General features: G+C 38.1%; 2 protein-coding genes across 3 annotated transcripts; both read right to left on the bottom strand.

The window, feature by feature from the left end:
* Positions 1-1563: 1563 nt before the first annotated feature.
* On the bottom strand, positions 1564-6751 carry LOC308342308 (myelin P2 protein). The gene is made up of 4 exons (XM_080802661.1): positions 6630-6751; positions 4774-4946; positions 4158-4259; positions 1564-3120 (listed from the first exon to the last, which is right to left on the bottom strand). Exons 1-4 carry the CDS (start codon positions 6700-6702, stop codon positions 3070-3072), a joined length of 399 nt encoding a protein of 132 aa, XP_080658787.1. The 5' UTR covers positions 6703-6751; the 3' UTR covers positions 1564-3069.
* A 9893-nt stretch (positions 6752-16644) lies between these two features.
* FABP9 (fatty acid binding protein 9) lies at positions 16645-21656 on the bottom strand. 2 transcript variants are annotated; one of them, XM_080802659.1, is made up of 4 exons: positions 21356-21656; positions 18543-18715; positions 17920-18021; positions 16645-17757 (listed from the first exon to the last, which is right to left on the bottom strand). In XM_080802659.1, the coding sequence occupies exons 1-4, from the start codon at positions 21426-21428 to the stop codon at positions 17707-17709; spliced, it is 399 nt and encodes a 132-aa protein (XP_080658785.1). In that variant the 5' UTR covers positions 21429-21656; the 3' UTR covers positions 16645-17706. The 2 variants fall into 2 exon arrangements, with proteins under 2 accessions (XP_080658785.1, XP_080658786.1); XM_080802660.1 differs by having other exon boundaries at positions 16651-17757; positions 17926-18021; positions 21356-21480.
* Between the last annotated feature and the right edge of the window lie 215 nt (positions 21657-21871).

Below are 21871 nucleotides of genomic sequence, written 5' to 3'. Positions count from 1 at the left end.
GAGTTGTCTAGTTTTTCCATGGCATAAACTGTTTTTTCCGCTAATAACTAATGAGCAATCTGTGAAGAGATACTTTTAAGACCAAAGTAATATCCTTCTCCTAATCTAAATTTCCCTCTAGATTTAGCATCTACTGGCAATTCTTGCCTGAGCCAATATTTACTGTGATAATTGAAAAATGATGACTTTCCATTTCTAGCACTCCTTCCACATGTACTGGTCAGCCCACAGCATTCGACTATGAGGAAGACTCTTCTCTTTCTCCCTATTATCGTTATGGATTCATGGATTCTTACTTTTCCTTCCATGGTTTATAAGTTATGACTTTTTTCTCAATTAATTTATTTTTCAAACTGTAGCAGTTTTAACTAAGAAAAACACCTCCAAGCTGGCTTCCATATTCTTGGCATTTTTCTATTTTTTTTTTTAAACACTTCCATCCTTTTTGGTGTAACAAGATATTTCAGGCTCATCTTGTAACTACCCTAACCCCACATTAGAATTAGTTGTTCTCCAAGGAACTCTCAGTCCTTTTATTGGGTAATGACATTGGACACCAAAGTCTGGGCCACAGGTGGATTCATTCTTACTGAGGTGTCATTGCTTCTAAGCTCTTTGGGCAGATAGATCTGGGAAATACATGGATGTATATACACATAAATACTGTGTGTGTGTATGTATATATATATACATATATATATACACACACATATATGTATATATATATACATACACACACTCATAAATGCATTTGAAGATATGCATGTACAATTACATACACATGTGCACATATATATACACATGCCTTAGGAACCACAAATTTACATCTATCCCAGTCCACTCTCACATGATTCTTTCTTGCCTCCCTCATTCCATAGTTGCATGTTCCTCTTCCACAGTGAAAATCCTGGCCCCTAAAACATCAGCATATTTGTCATTTGCTCAAACATATATCTGAAAGAGTTTCATTATTACTTGGGCACAGTAGTCTCTATTCCTTCCTGTCAAAAATCAACTAGACCCAGTAATTCAATGCCCAGTTATTGACCCAAAAGGAAGGAACTCATATGTCCCCCAACAACCTTATGTGAGAATGTTTACAGCAGCTTTATTCATCAAAATATGTTTGGCCAAAACATTTTGGCCAAAAATATTTGGCCAAAACCTAGAAACAGCCCAACTGTCTTAAGAGAAGAATGGATGAGCAAATGGGGATATATTCACACAACAGAACACTATGTAGCAATCAAAGAGCAAACCGCTACTGCATGCAACAATATGGATGAATTTCAGAAACACTACGCTGAGTTTAAAAAGGCAAACAGAAAGAACATATAATGTATGACTCCATTTATATGAAATTCAAGAACCAGCAAAAATAATCTCTAGTGGCACACTTTTAGAGATTTTATGAGAAACAGATATGTTTCTAATAGCCAGGCGTGGCCAAGGAGACAAAATAGAGTAAAGGTTTAGCAAATGACCTTTCTTCATTCTCTAGCACTTTGGGGCTTTGCACAAGTTACTCTACACTCTTTCTTCTTCTTCTTTTTTTTTTTTTTTAAGATTTTATTTATTTAATCAACAGACAGAGATCACAAGTAGGCAGAGAGGCAGGCAGAGAGAGAGGAGGAAGCAGGCTCCCCGCTGAGCAGAGAGCCTGATGCGGGACTCGATCCCAGGACCCTGGGATCATGACCTGTGCCGAAGGCAGAGGCTTTAGCCCACTGAGCCACCCAGGCGCCCCTACACTCTTTCTTCTTTTATAAACTGGAGACAACAATAGTATCTACCTAATAGGGTTGTTCTGTGAAATTACATTAAATGTGGCAACATGGCATGTAAATCGTCTGGTAGAGAGTCAATGAGCTTGGCACACATAGAACATACAGTAGCTGTTAGCATCAGTATAGGACCTGTGTTTGTACATTGCCCTTCACAGGTATACCGCTGGTCCCTCATCACTAACAACACTCAGGAAAGCAATACAGAAATATACATCGGGTTTTCCATATTCTTTGACTTACTAATCCCTCTCCTAGAAAAAGTACCCAGCACAATCAGATACATGGATGAAGGTAATTTTTGCAAAATAATGTGATAACTCCAAACTGGGTTAACTTAAAAATAAAACCATTACATTATAGAATCATAGTGAATTATGGTATAGCACCTGTTGAAATGTGGAAGAATCTTTGTTAAACTCACAAAAAGCAGAAGATAAAACAATATGAGCTCTGTGGTTGCAGATGAATACGATATGTTCGTGTGTACAAGTGATGGCTCATACTGTGTGACATGGGAGCAGTTGACTTCCTCTTTCAGGCTCTAAAAAATTTCCTGGTTATCTTTTCATTTAAAAAATGCATACTTTTTTGAATTAAAAATAACCTTTCTTTGTATAAAAACCCACACATTAAAGAAAAGTATAATGGAAAACCCAAATGATAGAAGCCAAATGACTACTTGCTTCTGGTGGCGGTGGGACAGGGCAGAACGCTGACTAGTAAGAAGCCTGAGAAAACTTTCTGGGAGTAAGGAAATGTACCATTATCTTGATCAGGATGTGAGTTATATGGGTGCGTGCATTTGTCACGATAGATTGAACTCTACCCTTAATATCTGTGCATTTCACTGTCCATAGGGAGTAGAGGCTGCCCTCTGCCTGAACTAGAACTTTGATTTAAAACAACCCCTTCTTGTAGTTTGTCTTACTTCCCATCTTCCTCCCCATTGACTTCCTTTTACGTTACTTGCTTTACTATCCTTTCAATATACAAAGTACAACATAAGTTAGAATTTCACAGCTAATTAAATGACATTATCAACTATTTAGCTGTGGCCAATATACATACTTTAATACAGTAAGGAAATGCATGCAAATTGAAAATGTTTAAACAACACTGAATTTTAGATTAATCCTCACTTTAGGCCTTTACCTATCTCATCTATTAAGACAAAAGCAAAAACAGAGAAACAAATTGCAGAGCAGTCGGGGCCTTGCCAATGAAAACCGTTGATTTCCAACATAAAATGATCGAATATCACTTCAATGAGGAAATGATTTTCTCAGACCTTCTCATAAATTCTGGTGCAGACCACGCCCTTCATTTTACATTCCTTGAGAAAAGAGAAAGATTCATTGAGTATCTAAAACTCAAACTAGGGAACAACAAATTTGCACATAGCAACAGAAGATGGAAACAAGCTCATAAGATTGAACTTAGAAAGGAGTAGAACATCAGTATGTCAGTCTCTGGCAATTTGGAATTATGACCATCGAAACAGGAGAAGCAGTTTTGACATCATTCTATGTTACTATTTGGGAGAATTTTCTTAAAGTGACAAGTTTTTATGCATAATTTATGTGCATTTAAATTCACTAAAAGTGGATTTCAAAACTACATGCGTATTTGCATCATCTGAGGAACATTTAAAAATACTGATGGTTCCATCTCTCCCAAGAGATTTGCATTTAATTAATCTGTGTTGGGAGCCCCATACTGTGTTAACTTCCCATGCAAATCTACTTTGTAGCTAGGGATAAGAACCTCTAAACTAAAGGGGAAAAAAAAACCATTTAAAATGACGTGAGTCTATGTTCAATGTATGTATTAGTAAGCACAGAAGCTAAAACAAGAAAATTGCTAGACGTCATCGCATGTAACCCTGGTCATCACTCTTGATCTGCTGACTAAAAGGTCTCCCATGAGCTGAGCTTAAATCATTGACACAGTGGCGTCCAAGTTACTTTGGATTCTTGGAAGCAAAACACTCAGATACCTACAAATATTATGTAATTGAGCCGTTAGGCAAGGTTTGTTTTGCTTTTATAACTTGGACTTGCTTTTCTCTTTGTGAGTCCAAAATAGGGAGATTTAGCCATCCTTTCTTTGACTTACTGTTATTTTTTTTGGTGTTGTTACTCCTAAAATAACAAATGAGCTTTGTTGTTTCTAAAATCTTGGATCTATACTTGGAGTGCTATAGAGGAGTCTTCAGGGCTGAAATATTGTCTAACCACTAGCTCTGACTTTATTCTTAGCCATTCTTTTCCATGGGTATTGCAAAGAAAAAAGAATTCTTTGAAAACAATGTAACCAATTTCCCTATTTAAATACCATTATTTTTGTATTTAGAAGCAAAAATACTCTTACCACTACCATTTTCCCATCCACCAGCTTTCTTTTTATTGTCGTCTCTTTGCCATCCCATTTCTGCACTTGATTCAACGAGCCTCTTGATAAGGTCACGATGCTCTGCAATGACAAGCTCACATAATCGAGTTGCTTGAACCGTAGTTGATTAAAGAAGCAGTTCATTTGGAATTGAACTGTTTTCATAATAGACGTCTCATGAAGAACATTCATTTTCTATTCAATTTAATTTATTTTTTTTAGAGTAGTTTCCGCACCCAATGTGAGGCTCAAACTCCCAGTCCTGAGATCAAGCAAGGTGCCCCCAAGGCATATTCATTTTTTTTTTTATAAAGATTTTATGTATTTGACAGAGCACGCACATGTGTGAACACAAGCAGGGGGAGCGTCAGGCAGAGGGAGGAGTGGTTCCCCACTGAGCAGGGAGCCTGATGCGGGGCTCAAACCCAGGATCCTGGATCATGACATGAGCCAAAAGCAGATGCTTAACTGACAGAGCCACCCAGGTGCCCCAATTTTCAATAGAACGGTATAGTCTACCCTTTTGAATACTAACAGGAATTATCTTCTCAAGCCGGAGAATGAGCTAACTTTGAAGAGAAACATTAAAATTTACCTTTGTTTTCCTGTTGTCGGCCGTGGTTTCTTCAAATTCCTGACCTAACTTAAAGGAGATCTCTGTATTCTTAAACGTACTTTCAGTCCTTATAGTTATAATATCCCCTTTCTTGCTGATGATCACACGGGGTTTGGCCAAATTTCCCAGTTTTCTGGTGGCTAACCCCACACCTGAAAATCAAGAGAGTGTTAGAATTATGTTGACAAGGAGATGTACCTGTAGAGACTACGCATGGCCACGTTCTATCCTCACTTGTCCGTCTGGTGTGGAGACAGTGCGTAGTATCACTGACTACTGAGGACCTCCTCCCATGTTTCACCATCTAACGGAAATGCGTGTCCATCAACTTAAATATTTTAAGTTTATTATTACAAGAGTAATATCTGCAGATTTTAAAGATAAACATGTTTAACTTAAATAGTGCAAGTTAACCCCTTTTACATCTAATCCCACAGTCTTTGAAAATCACCAGTGTTTTGTATGAATCATTCCAGACATTTTAGTTTTTTACATATAAATACTATGGATGTTTTTAAAATGCAACTATGACAGATACACACTGTTCTTTGATTTTTTTTCTCTCCAGTAATATATTATGGATATAGAAAAGAACTCTCCCCACATCCTTAATAGAATCCTATTTCTGCGATTTTATTGTGGCCCCTGAATTAACTGGTGGGAAGAATCTATCTGTCTCCTTTCAAGATCTATGTATCATTACATGTAATTATAAATAAACTAATTTCTAAAAATTTTCCTTGCTTGGAAAAACAAAATTAAACTCTCAAGTTTTATTACTACTATTACTAAGACTACAGAAATACGTGGAAAAGGAGAAATGTCAAGTGAGAGCAATAAATGAAGGGAAAACTAATTTCATATAAATATATGAAAATATATATTCTATATAATCTCCACAGTAGAGCCTGAGAACCTACACTATATCAAACCCCGAGGTGATCTTACGCATTCTAAATTCGAAAATGACAGAATTAGGGAGTCCGTCATTGAGGCTCCTGTATTTTTCTTCTTCCTCAGCTGTAAAGTCAAATCCTAAAGTCTAACCAACCTCACGGTACGGATCTGTCCCCATAAGTTCTCATAGTTTTCTAGGCAACATGACATGATTTTGCTCATTTTACCTAAGAATACAACTCTTCTCTTAAGCTTTCTATGCAGGTAAGTAAAGTTACAGGCCCTTTGTCAAGCATAGAAACCTGGGTCATTGGCACCACTTTCGATTATATTTATATAGCTCTGGAAATTTCCAAAGACAATTCATACCTGTTGTGCTCATATCATGGAACATTCCTAGAAACAGTATAAAATAAAGTTGATAAAACTAAGGACTGGATTTTCCATCTTCATCCATTGCTCCAAATCCAGGAAAGTATGATGTTGTCCTAACAGAAATTAGTGTAAACGTCTGGTTTAGCTAAACACCAAAATTTTAAATTGAGGTTTTTTTTACTAACTTTAGTGTTTTCAATTCCTTATCTTATAAGCATTTCAGCTGTTATAAAACGAACCTTCAGGAATGCCAGAGGATGGGTTGCCTAAGCCTCTAAGATTTCTTTTCTCTGAAAGCAAAGCCCTACTGATACAAAACTACCTTTGAAATCAGTGGGAGTTCCACACAATTAAGCAGCTCTTAGGTTAAAATCTGTTAAAATTTCCACGCATGAAATGCAATAAATTATTGGAATGACAAAAGAGATTAATTGCAGGAAAGGATTATAATTCAGCCTGTGCAAACTTCCCCAGAGTCCTGGAAAAGGAGTTAGAAGGAAATAGGCATGCAGCTTTCTCAAAAAAGGATCTTCTCAACCACAGCTACAAGAAACATTTCTTACCCAGAGCTTTCATGTAATCATCAAAGTGCTCACTGGAGACAAGTTTCCAGGTGCCCAAGAATTTGTTGCTCATTGTGATGGAGGAGAATTCAACCCAGTTCTAGATGAGATTCAGGAGACTCAGATGCTGAAGGCTCAGAAGATTCTTTTCAAAGATGTCCAAAGCATGTGACTCTCACAGAGACCCAATGGGGAAAAGCAGTGTCAGGACTGGGCAATGAATCATCCATTGGGACAAAAGAAACCCCCACATAATGTTTCCTTAGTCTCCAAAAAAAATTTTTTTTAAAGATCAATGAGAGCACTATTTGAACCTTCAAAAAATTTTTGGTCGATCTTACATTTTTAAGAAGTGCTTAGTCTTTAATGCTTTGGAAAAGACTCCATGAATTGAATCCTATACCACACTAAATTATATTAGCATGAATGAGTGTGTGTGTGTGTGTGTGTGTGTGTGTGTGTGTGTGTTTAGGCATCTTGGTCCCTCTCAATCCTGAGTCTGCACAATTAAGAATTCTTATTGAAAGAGAAGAAAGAGAGGAAAATGTCCATGAGTATTGTGATAACTGCCTCAAATATGTTGTGGGAGAGAAATGCAGGGAAGCAGTGTGAGGAAGTATTCATAGGTAAGGGAGGCTTGGCATAGCTCACATATCCCAGGCAGGCAGAGTAGGCAGACAATACGGTCAGTCTATTACAGCAGAGCACAGAAATTGTATTCATGGGATGGATAAAAAGTAGCGCTAGAACATGATGTGGCTTTGGCAACAACAAAGATTTTCATCTAAAAAAAAAAAAAAAACCAAAAACCTCAAGTCCAAATTAAGCAGGTTCTTAGTTAATACAACAACTTTGAGTTTAAGCTCTTTAAAATAAATCTTCAGTTTTATAAAGAGAAGGATTTTCTATATAAATAATACTAATGTATACTGAGAGGTCGTTGTGGGCCAGTCACCATGCCAATGCTTTTTATGGATTATTTCATTTAATTCTCTCAATACCTCCAAGAGTTAAGTACTATTATTACAACCATTTTACCAACGAGAAGGTTAGGTAACTTGCTCCCAGGACTTGAATGAGGAGAGGCAAGGTTTGGACGTGGACTTGCTCTCCAGCCCGGACTCAGGACCATTATCTTACATTGCTCCCTTTATATCACGTATGCACAGAGGCCTTGGCCAAAGGTCAGATGATACTGACATCACCATGTGACTAAACAGAGATATTCGTTTCTGCCCCCAAATCAAGAGAGGTAAAAGTCAAGAGATGAGGCATACAGGCTACTATGGTACATCAGAGCCCAAGTCTTTGACTAGAGGGAGCAGATAGAAAACCACTTCAAAGGTAGGTGTTGCTCCTCAGAATACATTCTTGCTGCCATAACTTTTCCTGGTGGTTTTCTATGTTGACATCGATCCTGACTGTGAGACAACTGATATTACTAGGTTGTAAATATTTGTACACAGGTTGGCACTCTTCACAACAATGGGATATTTTCCCATGATCAGTTTGCTCATTAACAGGTAGACCTGCTGGCCTCCTGGGCTCAGGTTACCAATGTCATAGGTGAGCCACAATGATTGCATTTATATCGTTAGGGTTCAAGGTGGGTCAAAATATGGAAACATATACTGTGAGTCCAAGTATCACCTTACATTACTCATGCATTGATAATCAAAGTGGGAATGAAACAGTTACCAGAAAATTTCCTCAGCTAAGCAGCTAACCCAGTCCTAAACCCAGGAGAATATAACTGGAGGAAGGACATTGTACTGGGATAGAAGAAACAGCTATGAAGAAAAAGGGGCTTTTGATTAGAGAATGTATTATTTTCTTTTTTTAAGATTTTCTTTATTTGAGGGGCGCCTGGGTGGCTCGGTGGGTTAAAGCCTCTGCCTTTGGCTCGGGTCATGATCCCAGGGTCCTGGGATCGAGCCCCACATTGGGTTCTCTGCTCAGCAGGGAGCCTGCTTCCCTTCCTCTCTCTCTGCCTGCCTCTCTGCCTACTTGTGATCTCTGTCTGTCAAATAAATAAATAAAAATCTTTAAAAAAATTTTCTTTATTTGAGAGAGAGAGAGAAAGTGGGAGGGAGTGGGAGAGAGTATCTGAAGCAGACTCCACACTGAGCACAGAGCCCGACCCAGGGCTCAAACCCACAACTATGAAATCCTGACTTGAGCCCAAACCGAGTTGGTTGCTTAACTGACTGAGCCACCCAGGCGCCCCAAGAATGTGTTATTTTCTTATCCAAAACACTAAATAAAAATAAATGATGGTATCACTTTTGTCCTCAAAAAAAATTTTTTTTGTGACCCTACTTTATTGAGAAGTGTAACATTCAGAATTTAGGAGTTCTGCCTAAATCTGTGAAGGACTCTCAAACCACCCCACTTTAGCTGAGCTCTTGTATTTAGAGGGACTGATAAAGGAGACTGGTATGAATTTTCAGCAGTCCCTGTATTGCACATGGGAATAGCTGTGGAGTTAAAATATAAACACTGTGGGGCGCCTGGGTGGCTCGGTGGGTTAAAGCCTCTGCCTTTGGCTCGGGTCATGATCTCAGGGTCCTGGGCTCTCTGCTCGGTGAGGAGCCTGCTTCCTCATCTCTCTCTCTGCCTGACTCTCTGCCTACTTGTGCTCTCTCTCTCTGTCAAATAAATAAATGAACAAAATCTTTAAAAAAAATATATATATATGTGTGTGTGTGTGTGTGTGTGTGTATATATATATATATATATATATATATATATATATATATAAACATTGAGCTATGTACTGGCAGGGCTTGTAACTTTGAAGCAATTTAAACAAAGAAAAGAATTTTCTATTTTAGCCTATCAGCAAGGTACCTGCCTGCTGGAATGAACCAGATGTATCCAGACAAAGATAAAATGCTGAGGCTCATATGTGAGTCAAAGGCACAAATCAAAGCAGTGAGTGAAGATCCACACTAAACCAGGCTTGAGACATTAACTCAATCCTAGCTAAGCAAGTCATTAATATCCTAGTGAAAAAGAATGGATAATAAACACCAGAACCGTATTATCACTAGATACATATATTTAGACTTGAACTTAATATTTACAGTAGTAGCAGTCCACTTACAACATGGATTCACCTTTCATAGATTTACTGCCTAGGTAAATTCTCATGATAAGGCAAGCTGCTCAAATCATACACTGAAAAGAGCACCCAGAGGTCCAAACAAAATAAAGAAAGCTTGTTCTTTATCATATATCATGTAAATATTCCTCACACCATTGTCTTCAAGCTACATCCAGTTATATATTCAGAAAAGTGATAACCAAACGTCCTATAGTAAATAAACAAAGAATTCATGATCATCCACTTGAGGGCTAAAGATCTGACTCCATGCCTTTCATTCATTTAATTTCAAAAGTATTGAGAGCCTACTAAGTTCTAGGCACTGTTCAAGGCTAAACATCATTGAACAAAATTCCATGCTCTTTTTGGAGCTTACTTTCTATAGTAAAATTATTATATTTATAAAATAGAAATATTGTGATCATAATTGGTAGCATGAAAAGCACACCAAATAATGTGTTACTATAAATAAAATGGGCCTTTTTAAAAAGAACTGAATAAACAAAAATGGACTTTAGAATTTTTGCTTCCTTATGAGAGATGAATTAATTAAACTAAATTTCCAACTATGACATCTTATAAAAAAAGGATTTTTTTTTTAATTCTTCAAAGCTTCAGAGAGATAAAAAGGCAGAGAAAAATTAAGGGTCTAGGATTTGCGTGAAAAAGGCAAGGCCAGAGAAACAGTTGCAATATTTAGGGTTACTGGCCCTATAGGGATTAGTGAATTCTGCAAAAGGCAGATGAGAGACAGAAGCGTGAGGAGTATCTGTACCGTGTTATAAGGTGTAGGGGAACAACGAAGGAGAATCCTGGTTAATCATCATGCTTTGGTTTAGGACTTTGAAAGGGTGCAGCATAGGGGAAAAGGTTAATTAAATAGGCCTGTGCTAATATCAGTTCAATTCTTAAAAATAGTTTAGTGTGATCTGGTTAGCCAGTGAACCTAGCTACGAGTCAGAAACAAACTCTCTCCAAAAGAAGATAATGTCACCACAAGTCTAAATTATTTCCACAACTTTTCATGTACACTGTTAAATCAAAAATAAATAGAGGGGCTCAGTCAGTTAAGCATCAGACTCTTGGTTTTGGCTCAGGTCATGATCTAGGGGTCCTGGGATTGAGACCCACATAGAGCTCTGCCATCAGCATGGAGTCTGCTGGAGATTACCTCCCTCTTCCTCAGATTCTCCCCCTGTTTGTGCATGCTCTCTCTCTCTCTGAAATAAATAAAATCTTAAATAAATAGAGCAAAAAGAGGAAAATATGTTCAAAAAGCAAAAGAAACAGGAGTCCACAGAACTAGATGATTGATGGAGAAGATATTAATAAAAACAAGCATATTATGGAAAATATCATCAAAACCAACATTTTTTTTTTAAAGACTGATAAAATTGAGGGCCACCTGGGTGGCTCAGTCAGTTAAGCATCCAGCTGTTGGTTTCAGCTCAAGTCATGATCTCAGGGCCATGAGAGTGATCTCCCCGTCGGGCTCCATGCTTGTGGTGAGTCCACTTAGGATCCTCTCTCTCCCGCTGCCCCCCCCAACCTGCTTGCACGTGCTCACTCTCCCTCTCTCTCAATAAATAAATAAAATATTTTAAAAAGAAAAAGACTGATAAAATTGGCAAAACATTTAGCAAAATGGACTTTAAAAAAAAAGCAAAAGTTATTGATTGCAGGAATAAAAAAGGGCATATCAGTATATCTTAGTTATTAAAAAATTATAGTTACATAATTTACAGTAATTAAAAAAATCATAAGAAAAGATGAGCTACTTCATGCCAATAGATTTTAAGATTTAAAAGCAATGTTATAAATTCCTTAGAAAACACAAAATGTGAATACTCCCAAATCCATTATTATTGAATCTATTATTAAAATTTCTCTCACGGGGCGCCTGGGTGGCTCAGTGGGTTAAAGCCTCTGCCTTCAGCTCAGGTCATGATTCCAGGGTCCTGGGATGGAGCCCCGTATCCGGCTCTCTGCTTGGCAGGGAGCCTGCTTCCCTCTCTCTCTCTCTGCCTGCCTCTCTGCCTGGTTGTGATCTCTCCCTCTGTGTCAAATAAATAAAATCTTTAAAAAAAAATAAAATAAAATTTCTCTCACGAAGATACCCCAGGCCCATAAACTTCACCAATGAATCCTTACAAATATTTACAGGAAAAAAATAACACCAATTTTACACAAAATCTCCCAGAGAATAGAAAAGAAAGTAGTAATTTCCAACTTGCTTCTACCAGGGTCTTTGCACATGCTCTTCTCCTTTCCTGGAATGTCTAACCACTCCCATATGGTTAATCCTTAAACCTCAGCTCAATTGTACTTTCCTGCCTTTGGGTTGACATCCTTTAGATTTCAACTCAATCATTTTTCTTAACCTTTTTCTAGTATAACATCATTGAACAGTTACTGTAATGGCAATTTTTATTAATTTTGGATATCATTTAATTAATATGCATAGCACCCACTGAAGTCTTGATTCCATATAAGTGGGGACAACGTGTGACTTTCCTCATGCAGTATCCCAAGTCCATAACACCGTGCATGGACATGGTCAATAAATATTTGTTCACTGACTAAATGAAGAAAATATAAGATTTTCTACTTATGGGGGTAATTGTTTGCATTAATTCATATAATAAATATTATGAAAGCATCTAAAATTTGTGCTTATGATCAATAATATTATTCTCCTAAACTTCCTTCCTTCTTCTACCTCCCCTGCCTTTTCTTTCTTTCCTTTTTCATACCCACCGGAAGCACAGAAAAGACATTGGCTGTGGGTCATATCTAAGTGTGAAACTTAATTACAACACTCATTCCTACATTTGGTCACGCTTCTGGTCAGTTTGTTTTGTTTTGTTTTGTTTTTAATATATATATATATATTTAATTTCTTTTCAGTGTAACAGAATTCATTGTTTTTGCACCACACCCAGTGGTCCATGCAATACGTGCCCTCCTCAATACCCACCACCTGGCTCCCCCAAACTCCCACCCCCCGGAGAGGAGAAGGGAGTTGAGGGAAATTGGAGGGGGAGGTGAACCATGAGGGACTGTGGACTCTGAAAAACAATCTGAGGGTTTTGTCCAGTCAGTTTTTTTAAAAGCAGGTGATTCTTTCCATGTTCAGGATGACATGATCGTAATATACCACTAGGAAAGCACATATCAGGTAATTCCAAGATTCATTGTACATATTCTCACCTGCATGCATGCAGACAATTAATACAAATTTGTTGAACTGAACTAACACGGGAGGGAACATGGTAAGTGAAGCAGCAACAGTTCCTGCCCATATGGGTCTTATATTCTAGTCAGGAAGACAGACATTAAGAAAACATTCAGAGACATATGAGAATATCCAATTATTATTTTCTTTTTTCCCCAATTATTATTCTCTATCACTTGCAGATGGAGGTGGTGAGGATACCATTAAAGAGCCAATGAACCATTATTATGTAGAAAGATCCCTTATGGATTTGTTTAGGCACCAGATGCTATGAGACTGATGATCGGATTTATCTTCAGAACTCAGCCACTGAGGCATCTGGTGCTTATCCCCACCACCCCAACCACAAGGAAGCTATTTGACAGAAGGTGACAATGGCACTTCAGGCCAGATATTTTCCTATTACAGGTTTCGTGTGTTTTTCTCTACGATTGAGAACACTGAGATTATAGTTGCTTTCTTAATGCAAATCATGTGTTAGTCACCAGTGGATATTTGACCTTTTGGTTGCTATGGTGACAGTTGCTGTGACATTTATGCTGCCCAAAGGTGGTTAATAGCTTTTCTTTTGTTGAATGTCAATAAAGAGAGGGAAGTGGTTTTTTATTCCTTCAAACAATGCATTTAGCTTTGTTTTTACTAGACTGCAACAGACATGGCCTCTTTTTCAGAATCTAGTCTAAGATTTCAAATCATTATTCCTAATAGAACACCTGAGAATTAAATTTCCTCATTCACTGGGGAGGAAATAGAAGACAATTTCTGTATTTCCATTTCTTTTGTTAGTCTTTATAGCATATATGAAGCTGGCCACAGTTTTTCTCTTCTATTTGCATTTTTCCCCTCTTAGTGAGAAAGTGACATTCACAGCATTAAAGAGGCTGTACTTTTCAGGCATTAGCATAAAGAGCCATAGCAAATACTTTTGAGGACTCAGCCATCTGCTCCCTTACATCTGACGGGAGAAAGAAATCCCTGAAAAACAATTCATTGCAAAGCATAGTGAGAAGCATTTTTGTGTCTAGCTTTATTTCACAAAGAACAAATATAAACTCGTAAGAGTTGAATTGATTTTCTAGTCGTGTGTTATATAGGTAACCTACTTTGTTTCCTACTGTATTTCTTGATTATATCTTATAAATGTTTTCAATAATTGAGATGGTATAAAGACCTTGAGAGAAAACATTATTTACACACATATGTACACACACACACACACACTGTATTTTCTCTAAACATTCAATTTAGAAATCTTAAGACTTTGGGATTAGGTTATTTCCTGATATCTTACCCCAATTTTCCATTTACACAACTCTGTGAAGTAGACAAACTCCCATTTTTCAAAGGAGAAAACCAAAGCGGCGAAGCAGCTCGCGCATGCTCACATAGGTGTTCATGGCAGAAGCAAGATTCAAGTCCTACTCCGACAGTTCTCAAAGCCCATTCGTTCCACTTCACTGTGGTTTGTCTCTGGGGTAATAGACAAGTCCCATTCTAGCATGGGGTGGTGTCTAGATGGTTCCTCCCCAGTCTTATCCCTCTTCAAAAATTACACAGGGTCTAGATATCAAACTTCAAAATGGACAAACTATGTTTTCCCCAAACTTCAATTTAGAAGTCTTAACCTATAACTTTGAGATTAGGTTATTTCCTGATATTTCATCCTAATTTTTCATCTATCCTTGGTCATTATCTTTGGAATAGTCAGTTATCTTTTTATGGCCAGTGAAGAAAATCATGGACTTTAATGTTTATTGCATTTTTGTGCAAAAAGTACAAAAATTAAATACACCAAGAATGTTCAAGACAAATCATTTTGCCGGTGATTTACTAAGTAGTTTTGGGTACCAAAAAAAGAAATCTGGTGAATTATTCTTGGTAGTAGTATTAATCATGATTTTAATATGACTGATCTTTGGGTAATTAATGCTTTTGCACAAACTTCAATGTGGATTTGAAATGTGATGGAATTTGACTTACTACTAAGTCATTTAGGTTAAAAATATTTAAAAATAAAATATATTTCCCTTTCAAAAATAAACTATATTTCCCTTCACATCCCTTGAAATGTGATGGAATTTGACTTACTACTAAGTCATTTAGGTTAAAAATATTAAAAAATGAAATATATTTCCCTTATAAACCTTGTGGTTTATAAAAACTGTTCTCACTTCCTTTTCAAATCCCTTTGGAAAGTGAATAAATAATGGTTTTTTAATCCTCAAGTCACTGTAATGAAAAGATCCATTATTTCCAGCACAAGTTAACAAACGTGACATGCTATTTTATAATCACAGATAGATAATGATAAATCCAGTACAACTTGACAAATATGGCATGTTATAATTTACTTACAGATAGACAATGACTTTTGAAGGCAAGTCAGACATACCAGGAGACTGATCATGTGAAAGTCCTTAGCAAAGACAAATGATTCTAAGTATGAACTTCAGTGAATTTTTTTTTCTACAGGAATTTTGACGTGAGTTGACAGAATAAAAGTAAAAGCAATGGGGCTTCAAGATGCTGGGCTACTTACAACATCAAAAGTTGTGAACTCCATGCCTAAGATGGTGTTGTGTTCCAGCACCTAACTTGGTTTTGAATAGTTGTCAGAGTAAGAATTTGTTGAGTGAATGGATTCCTCAGGAGTAGTATGTTTAATTCAACCTACTAAAGACTCAACATCAGGCTTTTGTTTCATTTAGGCTCTTTGTATCTTGAGCTGTGGCATAAAGAAAAGAGAAATAAGTCTTGAAAATTCAGAACTATATTATTCTTTTCTAAATTATGCCTCTGTAAATCCAAAGACTAATTTTTTAAAGAGTTTATTTATTTATTTGAGAGAGACCATGTGCAAGTGGTGGGGAGGGGCAGAGGGAGAAGCAGACTCCGCACTGAGTGGGGAGCCTACCACAGGGCTCAGTTGGGCTCAATAAGAGCTCAATCCAGGGACTCTGGGATCATGACCTGAGCCGAAGGCAGATATTTAACGACAGCCACCCAGGCATGCTATAAATCCAAAGATTTAAATGAGTAAGTGCCTAGTGCTTTTTAGAGTAGTTATCTTCTTCCTTGTAAGAAATCTTTCAACCCCTGCTCTGAGGGGCATTGCTAAGTAGCTGTCATCTGTATCCACCTTGCAGACTGTCCTCTGATTAAAGAACCGTTGGCCCATGTTCCTCTTTGTGCAAGGACACCTTGGGAGTTGAGAGTCTCTGACTTCTGGAGAGCAAGTATGGTCACATTTTGTATACACTTGATTCCTTTAGGAAGGAGGAGCACAAGTCATGTAGGAATGATTGTCACTGCCCATATCCAGCAGCTGTGTGGCCACCACCAAGCCCATTGCTTCAGGTGCACAGCTGTATGTTTCTGGTTTTAATAGGACAACCCTAGTTCCTTTCCTTGGCCTCCTTACTTTCCTTGATTCATTTCTTGCCCCAGCTCATGCTCAGTGCTTTTGTATGTTACCTTTCAAATTTCATCCTACTAAGGTGGCCATTCACCCCAGGTTGCCTAGGGCAGTTCCCATTTATGCCTATTGTCTGAGTATAATTACTGATGCAGCCCTTTTCCTCTTTAGACAACAAATTACATGGACATTCTGCTTTAGCACATATTAAACATAACTCTCAGGACTTATTTTTTTTTAAGATTTTATTTATTTATTTGACAGAGAGAGAGATCACAAGTAGGCAGAGAGGCAGGCAGAGATAGAGAGGGAAGCAAGCTCCCTGCTGAGCAGAGAGCCCAATGTGGGGGTGGATCCCAGGACCCTGAGATCAAGACCTGAGCCGAAGGCAGAGGCTTAACCCACTGAACCTCCCAGGCACTCCTCGGGACTTATTTATGATCAACTACCACCTATTTTTAAATTTAAGGTACAACATGAGATTTACATAATTCTTACTCTTCCCCTTTTTCCTAGCCTCAGGTTTTCAGACTTTACATTTTAATTTTACCTATATCACTCTGTTTTGCTCTACACCCCGAGAGTACTTCCTAGCTGCAGTCTTGAATGAAATTAGAGGGTACTTTGTGTAACTCTAACAATTATATACTTACAAGGCATTTAGAAATTCAGGACTGGCATTTAACAGAATGTCATTCTGCAAAACTGAGCTGTAAACAGTGGTGAGAGACGCCCTAGCCTGATTATTTTAAATGGGCTTATCGATAAGTAAGACAATACTTGTTTTAAATGTTTTTCCATAATAATTCAACCACAGTGTATGAGGTGCAGGCTTTTTTTTGTGATGGACCTATCTCAAGACTTTGAACAGAGCTGCCTTCTGCTAAAATCAAAAGTCAGCAATGTCGGTTTTCAACATCTGTGTAGCCCAAAGTAGTTTCCAGTGATTGTATCTCCAGTGTATCAGACCCTCTATGAGGTCCGAAATTTCCACAGAGCGCTCTTTGACAGAAAGTCTTAACCTAAATGGAGTAGGTCCACCGAAGGGAACTCAAGGCTTATGGAAGTTGGGTGGACAGAGGCTTAGGGGGACTTTGGTGCTCTTATCATCACATTGTGAGCAAGTAGCTTCTTACTTCACCAGTTAATCCATTTGTCCCCAACCCTCACCATCACAGAGCTCCAAAACTGCACTTAACTTGTTGGTTTTATTGAGCAAATTTATGTTGGACAATTTTTAAATCACCGGCCCTGAGGCATATCTTCTTTAAGTCCCAGCATCCTGTTAGTGAACAAGTTTCCACTGATGTAGACACTTCCTTCATACCTTTTCATAAATTCGAGTGCTGACAGTTTTATTCATGATATATTCCTAAAAGCAAAAAGGGATCTATTAGAGTTGGTGGATGACAGTTTCAACTTGCTCTGTCCCTCCTTCCCCAGACTCTCATTTCAGGACGCACAGCCACTGAGGAACTTGAAAGGCATGTGTCAAACAGGAGTATCTAAAATATTCAATTTATTGAAAACTCACCACTACCATTTTTCCATCTACAATTTGTCTTTTGATTGTTGTCTCTTTGCCAAGCCATTTTTGGACATGAATCATTGCACCATTGTTTAATGTTATGATGCTCTGTAAATGCATAAAGGAATCAGTTAGGGATAGCAATTCACTACACTCTGAACTACGGAAGACTAGACGTCTACTTTTCGTTTCTATTTTGACATTCTTTTCCTCCCAAATTCCCCCCTCAGTTCTTATCATAATTTAATATCATTGAACTAGAGAAGTCTCAAGAGATTATTCGATTACTGCTCTTCTTCTCCAGACAAACAATACCTAAACTGTTTGTGAATGATTGTTCTCTTCTCTATACTCTTTAATACAGTGACAAAGAGAGATCAGGAAAAAAAAAAATGAAAACACGTCCAGGTTTTTGGCCTTGTTAACCATCAGCATAATTTACAAAGGGGTTGGCTTTAGAGCTGTTCAATAGTAATTAACAAAACAAGCCCAAACTGACTTGGTCATTAATCAAGTTAGATATGTATGAACCATGCTCAATGACCTTCTAGGTTTTTTTTTTGTTTGTTTGTTTTTTTGTTGTTTTTTTTTTCCTGGACTGTAGAACACCAGGAAGGCTTAGTGCTCACCTTTACTTGTCTGTTGTCCGCTGTGGTTTCATCAAACTCTTCCCCCAGTTTGAAGGAGATCTCAGTGTTCTTGAAGGAACTTTCTGTTTTGATGTTCACTTCATCCCCATTGGCACTTATACTGATTCTTGGCTTTGCTAACCCTGCCAGGTTCCGGGCTGCTGTGCTCATCCCTGTAAGGCAACACGCCTTCAGAAGACACTTAGGAAGTGCTAACAACCCTTTTGGAAAGCAATTTAAAGAGACTATATTCTTTCTCCGTTCAGCTTTTAGGTAATGTGTTGTAATTTCTTCAGTGCTCACTGTGATAGCAGGGTTGAGCCAAACAAGCCCATTCAGAAGGTATATCTAGTAATTACACTTGACATTTTGAAAAGCTAAATTCACTTTTTGAGGCTATTGTGCCTCATCTAAAATCTTCCAGACTCATGCTTCATCTAAAATGTGTATCTGTCTGGTACCTTTCAGGGGATCAGAACTCATTCCTTACCTCGTGGGGTGTTCTAACAACAGTGCAGAGGGTGTTATTATCCTCATTTTAGAGATAAGTACACAGTGTCCTAGAGACACAGAGAGGCTTATTCTAAGTGATGTGTCTGTTAATCAGCAGAGTTACAGGTTTTCTAATAGTCTTAAGAATCATAGCGACTGGGACGCCTGGGTGGCTCAGTTGGTTGGATGACTGCTTTTGGCTCAGGTCATGATCCCGGAGTCCCGGAATCGAGTCCCGCATCGGGCTCCCAGCTCCACGGGGAGTCTGCTTCTCCCTCTGACCTTCTCCTCGCTCACGCTCTCTCTCACTGCCTCTCTCTCAAATAAATAAATAAAATCTTAAAAAAAAAAAAAAAAGAATCAGCGACTTAAAAAAATAAAAGCAAAATAAGAAATGTAATTTTCAGAGTACCTAAACTACTCTAAAAGATAATGACTTATAAAATCGAAGCTCCAGAGTGTTAGGGTGGCTCCATCGGTTAAGCGTCCAACTCCTGATGTCAGCTCAGGTCATGACCTCGGGGTCATAGGATTGAGCAGGCTCCCTGCTCAGGGTGTCTGCTTGGGATTCTCTCCCTCTCCCTCAGCCCCCTCTCCTGCTCTCTCATAAATAAATAAATAAATAAATATCCTTAAAAAAGGTAATAAAGTCCAAGCTCCTCTCTGATTTGTGGATTACATTCAGATCTGGCCAAGTAAAGAGGAAGTAGGCAAACTGCACAATTTGGCTTAGAGCCTGGCCCTGTTGTTCAGGCTGGGGATGTCCCATTGTCAAACTTGATTCGTGTAATGGATAGGCAGGAGAGGTGAGTCCTCTCTCTCAGTATCAATATCGAACGTGATTTTACATTTACATTGTGGAACTGACAAGACACACCTGACTACAGAGAAGCAGCGATACCTGCAGGTCACAAAAGAGAGAAGAGCCGGATGGTTACCTATGCGGGCTTTGTCACCTGTGAGTTCAAGCGTTATTTCCCTTCTCTAACCTTCAGATTTCTCAGTAGCGGAACATGAATGACCATGGTACTAGCCTCCTAGGTGTGCTGGGAGATGAAGTGAAAGGACTTAGCATGGCCATGGCACACAGTAGGCTCTCAGCTGTTAGTCTCTGCCTAAGCTCAGCTCCCAATCAAAACAGCTCTTGCCATAAGCCCAAAGTTTCTTAGATGCCCCCATATTTAAGCTCAAAACAGGAGAGTCCACGAATCCATGAAGAAACAGGGAAACATGTTTCTTATAGCTCCCTGGGAAAGTTAATACTGAGTATGAAAAAGGGACAAATGTTACATTATGCACACAGTGACTTGTTATGCATTGATCGTTTCAGCCAAATTTAAAGAAGAAAATTCTTGGCTTTATATACAGTTTATTATTGCAAAGGAGACTTTGTTTAATTAAATATTAAAAATTACTTAACAAATATTAAATGATTACCATTCTTCTAGCATTAGTGAGAACAGTTTAGTTGTTATAGGCCTGAGCCATTGTAATTGATGTTTATTCAACTTGAGTGTAGAGCTAAAGGGTGAACAGGGTTTATACTTCTGGGAAATAGCCAATGGTGAGACATTCAATGAGCAAAAATGTTCCATTTCTCCAATAAAAAATTTGAAATTTTTCAAAATATTTTAAAAATATCTCCCCTATATATGAAGACTTTAAATATTAACCAACTAGAAATTTCATTTGTTGCTATTGTTCTTTTGAAGTCATGACTTAAAACAAACCTTGAAACAAATTTAAATGAGAAATTTAATTATTGATATTATTAGTATCTGTAAATTTGTCTTTTTAAAAAAGATTTTATTTATTTATTTGACAGAAATCACAGGCAGAGAGGTAGGCGGGGGGGGGGGGGGGGGGCGGGAAGCAGGCTCCCTGCTGAGCAGAGAGCGGGATGCAGGGCTTGATCCCAGGACCCTGGGATCATGACCTGAGCCGAAGGCAGAGGCTTTAACCCACTGAGCCACCCAGGAGCCCCACTATCTGTAAATTTGAAGCTAGGAAATGTTGTTAGTTGAAATGATGAAGGTAGAGAGGGCCTAGGATGAAGAAATATTTTCAAAAAGGATAAATGGACTTAAATATACAGATAATGACTAGAAGGAAGTTTCTGTGAACATTGTATTCTACAAAGAGACAGTTATTGCTAGTAACCAAAAAAATCAAAAGCAGACATACAAACCTTGTTAATCTTACATGACTATTTCCTAAGATCACAAAAGAGAGAATTGTAGGAAAATTCATTGTAAAATGCAAACCTAACCACATCTCAAAATGTATTGTCAGTTTCCAAATCTTGTGATGCTATTTCTTACCCAATTGTTTCATGTATTCCTCAAAGTTTTCACTGGAGATCATCTTCCAGGTTCCCAAGAAGGGCTCAATCATGATGGAAAGCTTGCTGAGCAGAGGCACTCACAACCAAAAGCCAAAGGAACTTAGGGAATGCAGTGCTGCCAGTACCTTTATTTAAAAGGCATCTTCATCATGTGACTTTTCTGCGATGACCAATGGGCAGCAGCAAGACCGAAGATTCTAGGTACCAGCATGACTCATTCTGTTTACCTCCAAATTGAGAAACAGAAAATCAACGTGTAAAGTTGAATTTAAGTCGATGATTATAGCTTCTAGGAGAGAGATTTATACCCACAAGTCAGCTGATAAATATTATTTGTGGAATGGAGACAATTTTCAATACATCAGCCCTTTGAAATTTGAATGCTGAGTCAACTCTGAAGGAATATCCCAACAAATGTCCAATAAACTCCTGACTAAGGTTGTTTTCCCACCTGATAATAGAAGCACATCCTTGCTTGGTCCACCTCAGCTGG

This window comes from Martes martes, assembly GCF_963455335.1.
Source record: "Martes martes genome assembly, chromosome: 4".
Lineage (NCBI taxonomy): Eukaryota > Metazoa > Chordata > Mammalia > Carnivora > Mustelidae > Martes > Martes martes.
Note: the sequence above shows the minus strand (reverse complement) of the source record. Positions and strands in the feature narration are given on the sequence as shown.

Coding starts and splice junctions, on each gene's coding strand:
- LOC308342308 (XM_080802661.1), bottom strand. CDS start 6,702: ATGAGCAACAAATTCTTGGGCACCTGGAAACTTGTCTCCAGTGAGCAC. Junction 4,947..6,629: donor TGATTACATGAAAGCTCTGG/GTAAGAAATGTT, acceptor CTTGATTTTCAG/GTGTGGGGTTAGCCACCAGA. Junction 3,121..4,157: donor TGGATGGGAAAATGGTAGTG/GTAAGAGTATTT, acceptor TCTTTTCTCAAG/GAATGTAAAATGAAGGGCGT.
- FABP9 (XM_080802659.1), bottom strand. CDS start 21,428: ATGATTGAGCCCTTCTTGGGAACCTGGAAGATGATCTCCAGTGAAAAC. Junction 18,022..18,542: donor CGGACAACAGACAAGTAAAG/GTGAGCACTAAG, acceptor ATGCATTTACAG/AGCATCATAACATTAAACAA. Junction 17,758..17,919: donor TAGATGGAAAAATGGTAGTG/GTGAGTTTTCAA, acceptor TTTTGCTTTTAG/GAATATATCATGAATAAAAC.